The sequence below is a fragment of the Trachypithecus francoisi genome, unplaced genomic scaffold (assembly GCF_009764315.1).
Source record: "Trachypithecus francoisi isolate TF-2019V2 unplaced genomic scaffold, Tfra_2.0 Lachesis_group17, whole genome shotgun sequence".
NCBI classification, from domain to species: domain Eukaryota; kingdom Metazoa; phylum Chordata; class Mammalia; order Primates; family Cercopithecidae; genus Trachypithecus; species Trachypithecus francoisi.
The window spans coordinates 81745683-81758270 of NW_022681462.1; the positions used below are offsets into that span (position 1 = coordinate 81745683).

Genomic DNA, 12588 nt, shown 5'->3' on the forward strand with positions numbered 1-12588 from the left:
TAAAGTTTTTAAAACAGCTATTATAACTGTATTAGTCAGGATTCTGCAGAGAAACAGAACCAATAGGCTATTTATGTGTGTATATGTATATGAGTGTGTGTGTGTGTTTACATGTGCATATATATATAAACTTACATACATATACACACACATATATATACACACACACACACCTATCTCTACATATATATGTAGAAAGAGAGAGAGATTTATTCTAGGAACTGGCTCATGTGATTACAGAGGCTGAGAAGTCCCATGATCTGCTGTCTGCAAGCTGGAAAGCTAAGAAAGGTGGTGGCATAATTCATTCTGAAGGTCCAAGAACCAGGAGCATCAATGTCTGTGGATGGGAGAAGATGGATGTCTCAGCTCAGAGAGTACAAATTCATCCTTCCTCCACCTTTTTGTTCTATTGGGTCCTCCATGGATGGCACAATGTCCAATTGGTGAGGGTGGATCTTTACTCAGTCTATTGATTCAAATGCTAATCTCTTCCAGAAACACCCTCACAGAGATACCCAGAAAGAATGTGTTGCCAGCTATCTGGGCACCCTTAGCTCAGTCAAGTTGACACATACCATTAATCATCACAGTATTCATGCCCAAGGATGTAAAAACTGCTCATAACAAATGAAAAGATAGGAAATCTCAGCAGAGAAGCAGAAATTATAAGAAAGAATCAACTGGAAAATTTAGAACTGAAAAGACATCTGAAACAAAAATTCACTGGATAAGCTTAACGGGAGAATTGAGATAACAGAGGAGTCAGGTAACTTGAAGATAGATCAGTAGAAATAACCTAATCTGAAGAACAGAGAGAAAAATTACTCAGGGAAAGGAGAACAGAGCCTCAGAGACATGAAGGACAATAGAAAGCTCTAACATGTATCTAGGTGGAGTCTGAGAAGGAGAGGAGAGAGTGAATGCGGCAGAAAAGATATCTGAAGACATAATGGCCCCAAATGTCCTACATTTGATGTGAGACACAGATTTACGGTGAACTCCAAGCAGGATATGTAGAAATTAAATCACATACCCAAATTATGTTGGCTTCGTAGGCCCCACCTGTCCACACCAGCTTTCCTCCTTCCTTCCCCCAAGTATTTCTGGGAGTCTCCAGGGGGATCCCAATGCATCCAGGGAGTTGGAGCCCTCTAGCTGCTGCTCCTCTCGGCCAGGCCTCCCACAGGTGGCAGCTGTGTTGGCTCAAGCCCCCATCAGTGCTCCTCCTGAGGTTGCTTCTCTGGGAGGATGCCAGCCTAGGCTTGGTGTTCCCGTCTTAGCCAAGAGTCTTTAGGTTGCAAACCACAGAAACTTACCTATATAAAAGCCACTGATAAGAACCAGCACTAGACGAGTTTTCCATTGTGTAAGAAATTACCACAAGCTTAGAGGCTTTAGATGACATACATTAGTAACCTCATAGTTTCTGTGGGCTAGGAGTCCAGGCATGACTTAGTTGGGTCCTCCTCTTAGGGTTTCACAAGCTGCCATCAAGCTTCCGGCTGGGGTGCCTTCTCACCTGGAGGGCGCTTGACTGGCGGAGTCTGCTCCTGAGCTTGCTCACGTTGTTGGCAGAATTTACTTTCTTATGTCTGCAGGACTTAGGGCCTTAACTTCTTGCTGGCTCTCAGCCGGAGGCTGCCCTCAGCTCCTGGACACCTGGGCCTCTCAACCTGGCCACTTGCTTCTTTAAAGACAGCCAGCAGGAGAGACTCTTGAGTCACCCCACTGGCAAGATGGAGTCATAAAAGACAGCGTGTTGGTGGAAGTGACAGCCCATCAATTTTGCCAAGTTTCATTGGTTACAAGCAAGTCACAGTTCCCACCCACACTCAAGGGAGTTGGGGATTATACGAAAGCCTGAGCACCAAGACGTGGGGCTCTTGGGAGAGAGGTCACTAGAGTTCATCTGCCAAGAGCATTATGGAGCCCATGGTGGAAGTGAGGCAGGACTCCTGGGGCCCTGGGGCACAGTTGAATGAGAGTCAAGAAGCCAGGCAGCTGTGGTCTCCTCTCCACGGCTACCTCGTCTCTCATCTCTGCCTCTCTCTGTGGGCTTTCCTTCTCCTTCTGCAGATCTGCTATGCCTCTGTGCCCACAGGCCAAAGATGACTCCCCGGCCCCCACATGGCCTGCAGGCTTCACTCTGAGTAGCCACAAGCATCTCTGTTTCTCCCTTCTGTTTTCTCACCCAGTCAATGATCTAGCTTCCCCTGGGATAGGTGACCAGCCTTGCCCAACCACCTGCAGCCAAAAAGAAGCAGAGTTGTGAAACAAGCATGGCTCCAGAGGCCTGCCACTGGGATGGGGACACTTCTCAGAGATGGTAGAGCGTAGGCTGGGCAGAGGCCACAAAAGACATCTTCCTCCGCTGACTTTCTGTGGTTTCCTGAGCTAAACAAACAAAAACACTCAAACCCTTCAGGAGAGAGGTGAGCAGCAGGTTCTCCTTGGGCTTCAAGGCACAAGCTAAATCGTGTTCAGCTGTGACATGGGACGAACACCCACTGTCCCAAGAGGTCAGACTGAGAGCCTCAGGGCAGATCAAGGACTAGACAACACAATATCCCCCACAATGTCTTTGTATCTTCCTCCCCCGACTCTCTCCAGGCCCCTTGGAGCATATAGGTTCCTTCCTCCAGCCTAAGCACAAACACAAAAAGCTCAAAGCCTTCATGCAAATCAGCTGTGCAAATAGACGCCCAGGGGCTCATAAACGCCCAAGCTTCATCAAATCGACTCAGACGAACCTGAATTCTCTCAGGGCTCAGAAGGTTTCTTTACAGAGCTGTCAGCAAGATTAGAGATGGGACACGTGGATCCTGAGCCTGCGTAATAAGTCGAGGAGGGAGTGGTCCACAGAGAAGGATGAAGAGGGGTCAAAAAAGAGGGGAAAGGAGACAGAAAGGGAAAGGAGAAGGCAGGCATGGTAACTGTCATGGTGATGATTCTCAGCAAAAGCCCAAAGATGGAATTCAATGCTCCGGCCCCTTGCTACCCCCGGTGTGGTCCACAGACCAGCAGTATCAGCACTGCCAGGAAGCTTATCAGAAATGCAGAGCCCCAGGCCCCACTCCATGCACTGGATCTGAATCTGCATTGTAGCAAGATCCCCAGCAGATTCCTCTGCGCTTTAACGTCTAAAAAGCATTGCTCTAACCCACTGCTTTTCACACTTGGCTGTACATTGAATCACCTGTGAGTTTTTTTTTTTTTTTTTTTTTTAAATACAGATGCTTGGGCCCCAGCTCCAGGGACTTGATGGAATGGTATTGAGTATGTCCCGGTCTTGGGCTTTTTGGAAGCTCCCTGGATGGCTCGAATGAGCAGCAGACTGTGAGAGCTGTTGCTCTAAACTGCTGTAGGAGTTAGAGTTGCATTCAGTGATGTGGAGCAGTGGCCATGGTATTACAAAAAATAAAAAAACAAAGTCTGGACTCAGGCATCCAGAGTTGGGGCAATGGCTTCAGGAGGTTACTGAGGGTCCAGGCTCCTTCGAGCTTCCTATTCTGCCAACAGTCAGGGACCATTATCCTCATAGTCACAACATGGCTTCTGTGCCCAAAGACATCTCGTCTTCATTTCAGGAAGAAAAGGTGATAGGAAAAGGGATCAAGAAAAAAGTACATCCAAAGTGCAGATAAGTCCACTCTCCTTTCACAAGCTTTCTTGGAAGCCCCCGCCAGCATTTTTGGTTTATATTTCATTGGCCAGAACTATGTTACCTGGTTACCCATAGCTGCAAAGGAGACTTAAAACATCCAGCTACACATTTTAAGCTGGACATGGTGTCATCCTGAAAAGAAACTGCAGTTATGTTAGTAAGAAAGACAGGAGAATGGCTTTTGGTCAAGAATCCAGCAGGGGCTGGGTACAGTGGCTCACACCTGTAATCCCAGCACTTTGAGAGGCTGAGGTGGGTGGATCACCTGAGGTCAGGAGTTCGAGACCAGCCTGGCCAACATGGTGAAACCTCATCTCTACTAAAAATACAAAAATTAGTTAGACATGGTGGCAGGCACCTGTAGTCCCAGCTACTCGGGAGGCTGAGGCAAGAGAATCAGTTGAACTTGTGAGGTGGAGGTTGTAGTGAGCCAATATTGTGCCACTGCACTCCAGCCTGGGGAACAAGAGTGAGATTCTGTCAAGGAGGGGGAGGAGGAGGAGGAGGAGAAGGAGGAGGAGGAGAAGAGGAGGAGGAGGAGGAGGAAGAAGAAGAAGAAGAAGAAGAAGAAGGAGGAGGAGGAGGAGGAGGAAGAGGAGGAGGAGGAGGAAGGGGAAGGGCAGGAAGAGGAAGAAGAAGAAGAGGAAGGAGAAAAAGTAGAAAGAGAAGAAGGAGAAGGAGAAGGAGGAGGAGGAAGGGGAAGAGGAAGGGGAGGAAGAAGAAGAAGAAGAAGGAGGAGGAGGAGAAGGGGAGGAAGAAGGGGAAAGGCAGGGGAAGGGGAAGAAGAAGGGGAAGGGGAGGAAGAGGAAAAAGATGAAGAGGAAGAAGGAGGAGGAGAAGGAGGAGGAGAAGGAGGAGGAGGAGAAGAAGAAGAGGAAGGAGAAGGAGAAGAAGAAGTAGAAGAAGAAAGAGAAGGAGGAGAAGAGGAGGAGGAAGGGGAAAAGGAAGGGGAAGAGGTAGGGGATGGGGAGGAAGAGGAAGAAGATGAAGAGGAAGAAGGAGGAGAAGAGAAGAAGAAGAAGAAGCAGAGGAGGAGGAGGGGGAAGAAGGAGGCGGAGAAGAGGAGGAGGAAGGGGAAGAGGAAGGGGAAGAAGGAGAAGGAGAAGAAGAAGAAGAGGAAGAGGAGGAGGCAGAGCAGAGGCAGAGGCAGCGGCAGTGGCAGCAGCCAGCAGGGACAGCCACACCTCCCTGGAGCTTACCTACTGGGCTCCAGGTCCTGCTCTGAGAGACATTCTGGTCTCCAACTGATCAATCTCCTCTCTCCGTACCTCTGGAGAGAGTTTCCACTGGTGAGAGACCACCATCCCAGCAATGTCTGTGCTCCCGTCAGCACAGCCTCCACCAGTTAGGAATTATCCCCAGGCAGGTACCGGAGCACCTGTGGCAGATCTCCCCCTACCTTCCCAGGGCCTGATGCCATGGCAGGTGCAGGTGGCTGGGGAGAGGCAAAGGAAGAAACCTCAGTTCTCATGAAAGTCACGGTGAAAGAAGCCTTCCCTCCCTCCACCAGACAGGTTGATTTCTGTAAAAGTCCTGGGAAACTGCAATGAGTAGGAATGACAGAGACTTCGAGTGATGATGGTCAGAGTCTTCGGGGTGCCTGAAGGCTGAGTCCCGACTCCACTAGCTCTCTGGGCCGCTCCTAGCATTGTTGGGAGACAGCAAGAAGAAGGCTCCAGCCCCTCCCAAGTGGTCTGAGACTGCAGAGGCCGCCTGGGCTGGTCAGCCTCCCGGAGCTCTCAGCCCCCAACCCCTCCCCACCTTCTCTGCCCTTGCCACCCCCAAAGGAGGGGAACTGTCCAGGACTACATTTACTGTAGCAAATTATTGTTTCCAGATGGCTTGGGGCCAAAGCCATGTCATTTGTTGCAGTCTCCGCATAGAACAGCTGGGCCAACAGGATGCCTGGGGACACCGCAGGGTCTCTGAGAGAGGCTGCAGAGTTCCCAGCAGCAGTGCAGTGTGTCACTGTGGCTGTCCACCATCTCCAGGCCCTGGGGCTGGTCCCTCCAGCCCCTTCACATGCTCTGAGCCATTTCCCATGGAGGTGATAGCAGAGCCTGTACAGGGAGAGAGGCTCCAGTCCTGGCACTGACAAGCATTCAGCCAGGGAAGGAGCACTGCTGGAGGAGTGAGGGGAACTTACACCTTCCATATCCATATCCTGCCATGGGGAACAGAGACAAGTCTTGGCTCTGCCACCAAAGGACCCTGTGACATCAGCAAACTTGGGCCTTAGTTTCTCTAGTAGAAACGAGTATAGAAACTGGTATAAACCAATATATCTCTCTAGTTCCTTTCCTTCAAGGTGGGTTTATAAAGCCTTTTCGGTTTGTACTTTTAGTGTTTAGCAATCATCAAGTGATGTAGAATTGAGTCTCTTAGTATAAAAGATACAACTATACTAAGTTACAGCCTTGTATAGTTACTAAGTATTGACAATAACTATATATACTAAGATACCTTAATATAGAAGAGGCTTATTAGATACAACTAATATGCTTATTCTTATTTATATCTAACCTTCTATACTGAATATCTTCTATATTCTGTGTGATATCTATGTATTTTCTTATTTAATCTCCACAGCAACTCTGTAGAGGTACTGCTATTACTCCCATTTTACAGATGAGGAAACTGAGACTCAGTAATGAATTAGGATTAACTTTGGTGGCCAATGACAGTATACCACAGGTACAGGGCTTAAGCAAGATAGCTTTCAAGATTGCTGAAAGCTATATATTTATCTAATATATAGAAGTCAAGAGATAGTTACCCACAGTGGTTCTTTTTGTTTTTGTTTTTGTTTTTGAGATGGAGTCTCGCTCTGTCGCCCAGGCTGGAGTGCTGTGGTGCGATCTCGGCTCACTGCAAGCTCTGCCTCCCCGGTTCACGCCATTCTCCTGGGACTACAGGTGCCCGCCACATCGCCCGGCTAGTTTTTTGTATTTTTTAGTAGAGACGGGGTTTCACCGTGTTAGCCAGGATGGTCTCGATCTCCTGACCTCGTGATCCGCCCGCCTCAGCCTCCCGAAGTGCTGGGATTACAGGCGTGAGCCGCCGTGCCTGGCCCGTTACCCACAGTGGTTCTAAAGCTTTCAATGTCAGGAATCCCAGGTCCTCCTATCTTGTCGCTTTATCCTTCATTCCCAAGGTCACCTCATTATCCCAGAGGACCACACCTTCTCTTTATAGACGGTCCCAGAAGTTGTCTGTGCCTCTTCTGCTTACACTTCATAGTCACACGGGCACATCTAGCAGCAAGGGAGGCTGGCAAATGTAGTGATTGTTTTGGGTGATCCTCTGCCCATGAAAGATTGGCGCTTTATTGCAATAAAGGCAGTTAAGGGTGGTTAAGAACATAGACTTTCCATCAAGTGAGACTGCCTGGGTTTAATCCTGTCTCCATCACTTACCAATGGTTACCCTGGGTAATTCATTCATTATGTATTCAACAACAGTCATTGAGCATCTATTCTGTCCCAGGCATTGTTCTGGGAACTAGGGATACAGCAGTGAGCAAAAAGACAAAGATGTCTGCCCTTGTGGAATTGATATTTGAGTGGAGGGAAATAAATGAGCTAATAACACATAATGTGTTGGAGAGTATTCTGTGCTGGGAGAAGGACAAAGCTGGGAAGACACAGGAAGTGCATGTTTACACAGGGACTGGGTAGTGCCCTAGGAGGAGCTGACACTTGAATAAAGACCTACAGGATCTCTAGGTGAGAGTGTCCCGAGGAGGGGGAGCCTCTGTGCAAAGGCCTTGAGGCAAGAGTGTGTCAGCTTGATTGAGCAAGGAGGCAGAGTGATGGCGGGCTGACTTGGGGATCAGGACCTGGACTCTGCTCTGGGTGAGACGGAGCTGCAAGAAGAGGGCAATGAGGAAGGAATGACAATCAACAGATCACCTGGGCTATTGTGCTGGGAATAGACTTCAGGGGACAGAGAGAGAAGAGGGAAGCTCAGCGAGAGACTGCCAGGGCGAGCTGGAGAGAGGCAATGGTGGCTGGGCTAGGGTGGGGTAGTGCATGAGAAATGGGGGAAGCTGGGAGGATTTGCCAACCCATCACCTGTGGGGTGCAAGGGAGAGAGGTAAGGGTGACTCCAGGTTGGCCTGAGTGGCTGGAAGAGTCCCGAAGAGTCCCAATTCCCATGGAGGGAGCAGCTGTGAGTGCAGCAGGTCTAAGGGTAAGGGCTGGGGAGGGAAGCATGAGGAGCCTGGGCTTGGACATGTAGAATGAGGGACTATTGGGTAAGAGCAGGAAGGCAGGTGCATATGTGAGCTTGGAGTTCGGGGAGAAACCCAGGATGGAGACACACATTTGGCATTCATTAGCCTATAGGTGGAGTTTAAAGGTTGCAATGAGCTGAAATGAGATTAAGGAGGTAAGTAGGGTTATTTAATCTCTGCATGCCTCAGTTTCATCTCTGAAGGATTAAATGCAGTGAACTGCAAAGCGCTTAGACCACTGCCTGGCCACAGCAAAAACATCTGTGCTTGTTGTGGTGGTGATTATTATAATTCACTCAGGCAGCTGTGTTTACCACCCAGTGAGGGGCTTGGGTGATCGTGCTGGGAGCTCTGGGGGAGCGGTGCTGAGAATGCCGGACATCGCCTCACCTGCCTTCACAATTCGCCCACCTTCCAGACTTAACCCCTGATACTTCTCCGCTCAGGCCCTCCCCGCGGCCTCTGCTCCCATCACACCGTGCCAGTCACTCCTGCCAAGCAACCCAGAGTGGCTCCTCTGCCGCTGTCCCTGCCTGGCTTCCCAGGGTGACTCCATCTCTGCCGCTGTCCCTGGCTCCCCAGGGTGCCTCGGTCTCTGCCCGCTGGTGGCCCGGCACCTCCTCCACCCGCCGTCCCTCCAGGTCATGCTCTTCCAAGGCCTGTTGAGAAGACTGATTTAGGCAGCCCTGAGGGATAAAGGACACCCCTCAAGGTGGCTCTGTGGGAAATAGGGTCAGGAGGACCCTGGCTGTTCAGTGTTCAGGAGGTTTATGTAATGACCATATTTTATGGCCCTAAAAGGAGGATCCAAGGCCTGGCCAAGCTCAGGGCAGCACTCCCCGACTGGTGGGACGGTCAGTGGGCACTTCTGAGCGCCGTCCTGGAAGGCAGGGGCCCTGGGCTGTGGCTGCAGTTGAAGAAGCAGCAGCCGGCACACACAGGAGTCAGTGTGGCCCCCAGAAGTCTGGGAAGTCCCGGTGCCACCCCCACTGTCACCCACCCCAGAGTCCCCAGGGCTCCCCGCGGCCGGAACCTTCTGGGCACACCAGGGCCATGGCAGCTTCCTGGGCTATTTTAAAGGGGATTTGAAATGTATGGAGCCCGCCATGGTCTGCAGGCTCCCTGTCCCGTTACCCTTTATCTGACAGCTGTGGCTTGCCTGGGATGAAGAAATGGTGCCTGTTCTTGCCCATTTCTGGACTCCATTTCAGGAAGGAGGCTGCATGGGGTTGGAGGGAATATTGCCTCTTGTCCCGTTAACACTTTAGGGCACAGCCAGGGTCAGTATGGCTAGCTCCTCTGTGGAGAAGCTACAAGGACCACTGTCCCCCCTTCACTGCAGAGGTGAGGGCACATGCCCAGATCACACAGCTACTGCATCTGGACAGTAGCAGGGACTGGCACCCAGGCCTTCTGACTCCAGATCCAGGCCGCCTTCCACTCCACATTGCCTGGCAACCATATAACCCTCTGTGCCTCAGTTTCTTTTTGGTAAAAAACTAATAAAAGTTTGATTGTGAAGATTCAATGCCTTCAAGCTCCCAGGAGAGGTCTGAGCATGTAGTACACACACGATCAATACTTACTACCACTGGTATTTCTGACAGGTTATTGAGCACCCATGTGTGTCCTGCCTGGGAGAGTTGGGCTCTGGGGGGCCTCCCAGAGGCTAATGGGCATCTGTGGGGTCCTGGCTGGTGCTGTGTCCCCCAGGACTCCTCAAGTCCCCTTCCTGTTCAACCTCCGTCTCCCTCTAATGCAGGTCTGGCCTCTTCTTTGCAGATTTTAATGAGAATGGCTTCATTGATGAGGAGGACCTGCAGAGGATCATCCTGCGACTGCTGAACAGTGATGACATATCTGAGGACCTGCTGATGGACCTCACGAACCACGTGTGTGCTGGGGGCTGGGAGCTGGTGGCTGGGGCTGGGGATAGGGGCCACGTTGTCACCCAAAGCCCCAGGATGTCAGGCCACCCTCTTGGGAGGAGATCCAGGGCCAGTCTGAGTCCGATGACACATTGGCCTTTGGCGCACACATTCCCTGGGGGCTGCCAAGGGGACAGGCAGCTCAGGGTGCCGTGAGGAACGGGCACACAGAGGGAGGCAACTGCCCCTCGACTTTCTGTCCTTCCTCCAAGACCTGTCCGGGGTCCTCAGAACACTGAGCCCGACCCACCCACTCGAGGGACCTCCCTACATGAGAGGGACTGCCAGTAGTGGGCCAACAGCAGCTTAGCCTCAGAGGGACCCATCTCAACATCCCCTCCCCACACTGTCCCAGCACAATACAGTGCCCAGGTGTCCCGGAGTGACAAACACGAAGATGGCCCCACAAACTCAAGTCAGGGCATGGATCTCAGCTTTCAGAACATGACAAGTGTCCAGCATTTCCAGTCTCGATGGGGACTAGAAGGAAGATAAAACCATGAGCACTGTTGAGGGAGTCACCACCACCTCCCTGCCTGCCTGGGCCACCTGTAGTGCAGAGCCCCTGTGTGTACTGGTTGGCGGGGCAGATAGGGGATACTCTTGTTCTCTCACTGCCAGGCTGGTGCTGGAGGCCCCAGGAGTGAGTGGCAGCCAGTAGGGTCCAAAGCTTTGGTGCATGTAACCTAATCTCTGTGGGGTCACTGGAATCAGGGGACCTGGGAGACAAGTGTTAAGCATGTGGCAGAGCCCCTGGTATGTGACTTTCCCCCTCCACCCCGTGCCCCACCTCATTGCCTGACACCGGGTTCCACTCAGCCACCTTCTGTGCTCCCTGGCCAGGTCCTGAGTGAGTCAGATCTGGACAATGACAACATGCTGTCCTTCTCAGAGTTTGAACATGCAATGGCCAGGTCTCCGGATTTCATGAAGTAAGGCATTCTGGAGGGGGCGGGACTGCCCAGAAGAGTGGGGGGGGGGCAGGAAGGGCCCCCCGATCTCTCCTCACTCCATGGGACATCTCAGTCTTCCCAAGGAGGCGGAGTTTCCAGAATACTTTGCAGATTCTTTCAGAATCAGCAAAACTGGAGCTTCTGAGAAATTAGGTAACCCTGGGGTATTAAAAGGCAGAGGAGAGGATTGGATCCCAGGCTTTGAGAATGACATCACAGCTCCAACCTCAGAGCATTCCCTGTGCCAGCCGACACACCTCTGTGCTTCTCCTGAGGCCCACTGGACTCCTGATGACCCCACTGCCTCCAGCAGCCAACTGGGAGTTGGTGGTTTCAGGGGGGATCGGAAGATGCTGGTGGTGGAGCTCATAGAAGAAAAGAAACAATGAGAGAAGCATCCAATTCTATTTCTTAGAGCAAGAGGGGCCCAAAGGGTCTTCTGAGGCCCAAACATCCTTGAGAAGATTGGCCATCTCCAGATCTCCCTGGCCATGTTGAAGTCTTTTTGGGGTGCTGCCGCTTTCAGGAGATGCATGCCCCCTGGAGGCAGTGCGCACCATGGAGGACAAGCCGGGTGGAGCTGGTGTCTCCTGCTCCTGGGTCCGACTCTGCCCCGGTCTCAGAGGCGCGCTGATTTCAAGTGTGCCCACTCAAGGTGCTTTTGCAGATGAAGGGAAACAGAACTAAGAGCTAGACCTCAGCCAGCACCAGGGCAGAAGCCCGGGGCTGCCGGGTCCCTCTGTGCCAACGTCTCTGCCTCCCATCAGCCTTCCATGCTCACTCGGTGCTGTGCACCAGCTGTCTCCGCTTTGTCAGACACAAGACCATGCACGGCCTCCCTGCAGTGGTCAAGTTTATACCTCCTCAGTCTTGAGTGACCTTCAGTGACTCCTAAGTAACACCTCTCAGCTCTGACTCCAAATCCCCAGAGACAGGATCCGAGTGGCCATGGTCAGGGGTCCTCCCCGCTTCTGACTGCCTGGATGAGGAGCGGGCTCCTCATTCCAACAGGCCTGCTAGGGCCTGTGGCCTGGGTGGCCCCTCTCTAAAAGGATGCACACTTGGGACCACCCCGGCCAAAGGTAACTCCTCTTGTTCTGTCACAGCCCAGCACGTAATGAAGCTGGCACCCTGACTGCTCGGAGTTTCGCTTTGAATCTCTTCCATTTCTTTCCACTGATGCGAGCACCACAAGATTCCTTCTGGTGCCCTGCCTTTGCCTTGTGGTGATGCTGAAAGAAGCTTAAAGAAGGTTTGGGGTTGCTTTGGGACGGCTGCAAAGTGGCTGTTGCCCAGAGAAAGGGACATGAGATGCAGGCCAGGGAGGGAGCCTCCAGGACTACTGTGAACCCAGGAGTCAGAGGGCCCCTTGGACCTGCAGGCTCACGTGGCTCACGGGACTCTTTCTTTCAGCTCCTTTCGGATTCACTTCTGGGGATGCTGATGTAGCTGCAAATACCTGACTTGGCAGCCTCGAGGGAGGCCACTGGAACCGAACCCCTCCAGCGTTGGAGGGAGCTGGTTTGAAGTATGACTTTGTCCTGGGCCCACCCTCCCCTCTAGAATATTGTTTATTAGATAAAAAGAAAAGAAAAACCTGTTCCTGAGTCCACCAGATCATCACTTTTTAAATGCAGGATCATACATGGTACTTTTTATTAAGAACTGCCCATTCCAGGGCTTCCATGTGCCAGGGACATCAAGCAGGCTGGGGTGGCAATCTTTTTGAGGGAATAGTTCAAATCTCAACTTGTGTTACAGCAGGGGACCAAGCCAAATGGGATGAAGGTCCCTAGCAAGATAGAG

At 51.6% G+C, this 12588-nt stretch overlaps 1 protein-coding gene across 1 annotated transcript in view; it reads left to right on the forward strand.

Moving 5' to 3' along the window:
• Positions 1 to 12390, forward strand: part of CIB4 (calcium and integrin binding family member 4) — a 60432-nt gene extending 48042 nt beyond the window's left edge. The window contains exons 5-7 of the mRNA XM_033176311.1: positions 9684 to 9793; positions 10673 to 10761; positions 12196 to 12390. Of these exons, the coding sequence (XP_033032202.1) occupies positions 9684 to 9793; positions 10673 to 10761; positions 12196 to 12226 (230 nt within the window). The 3' untranslated portion in view covers positions 12227 to 12390. The remainder of the gene's footprint in view (positions 1 to 9683; positions 9794 to 10672; positions 10762 to 12195) is intronic.
• Positions 12391 to 12588: the final 198 nt, after the last annotated feature.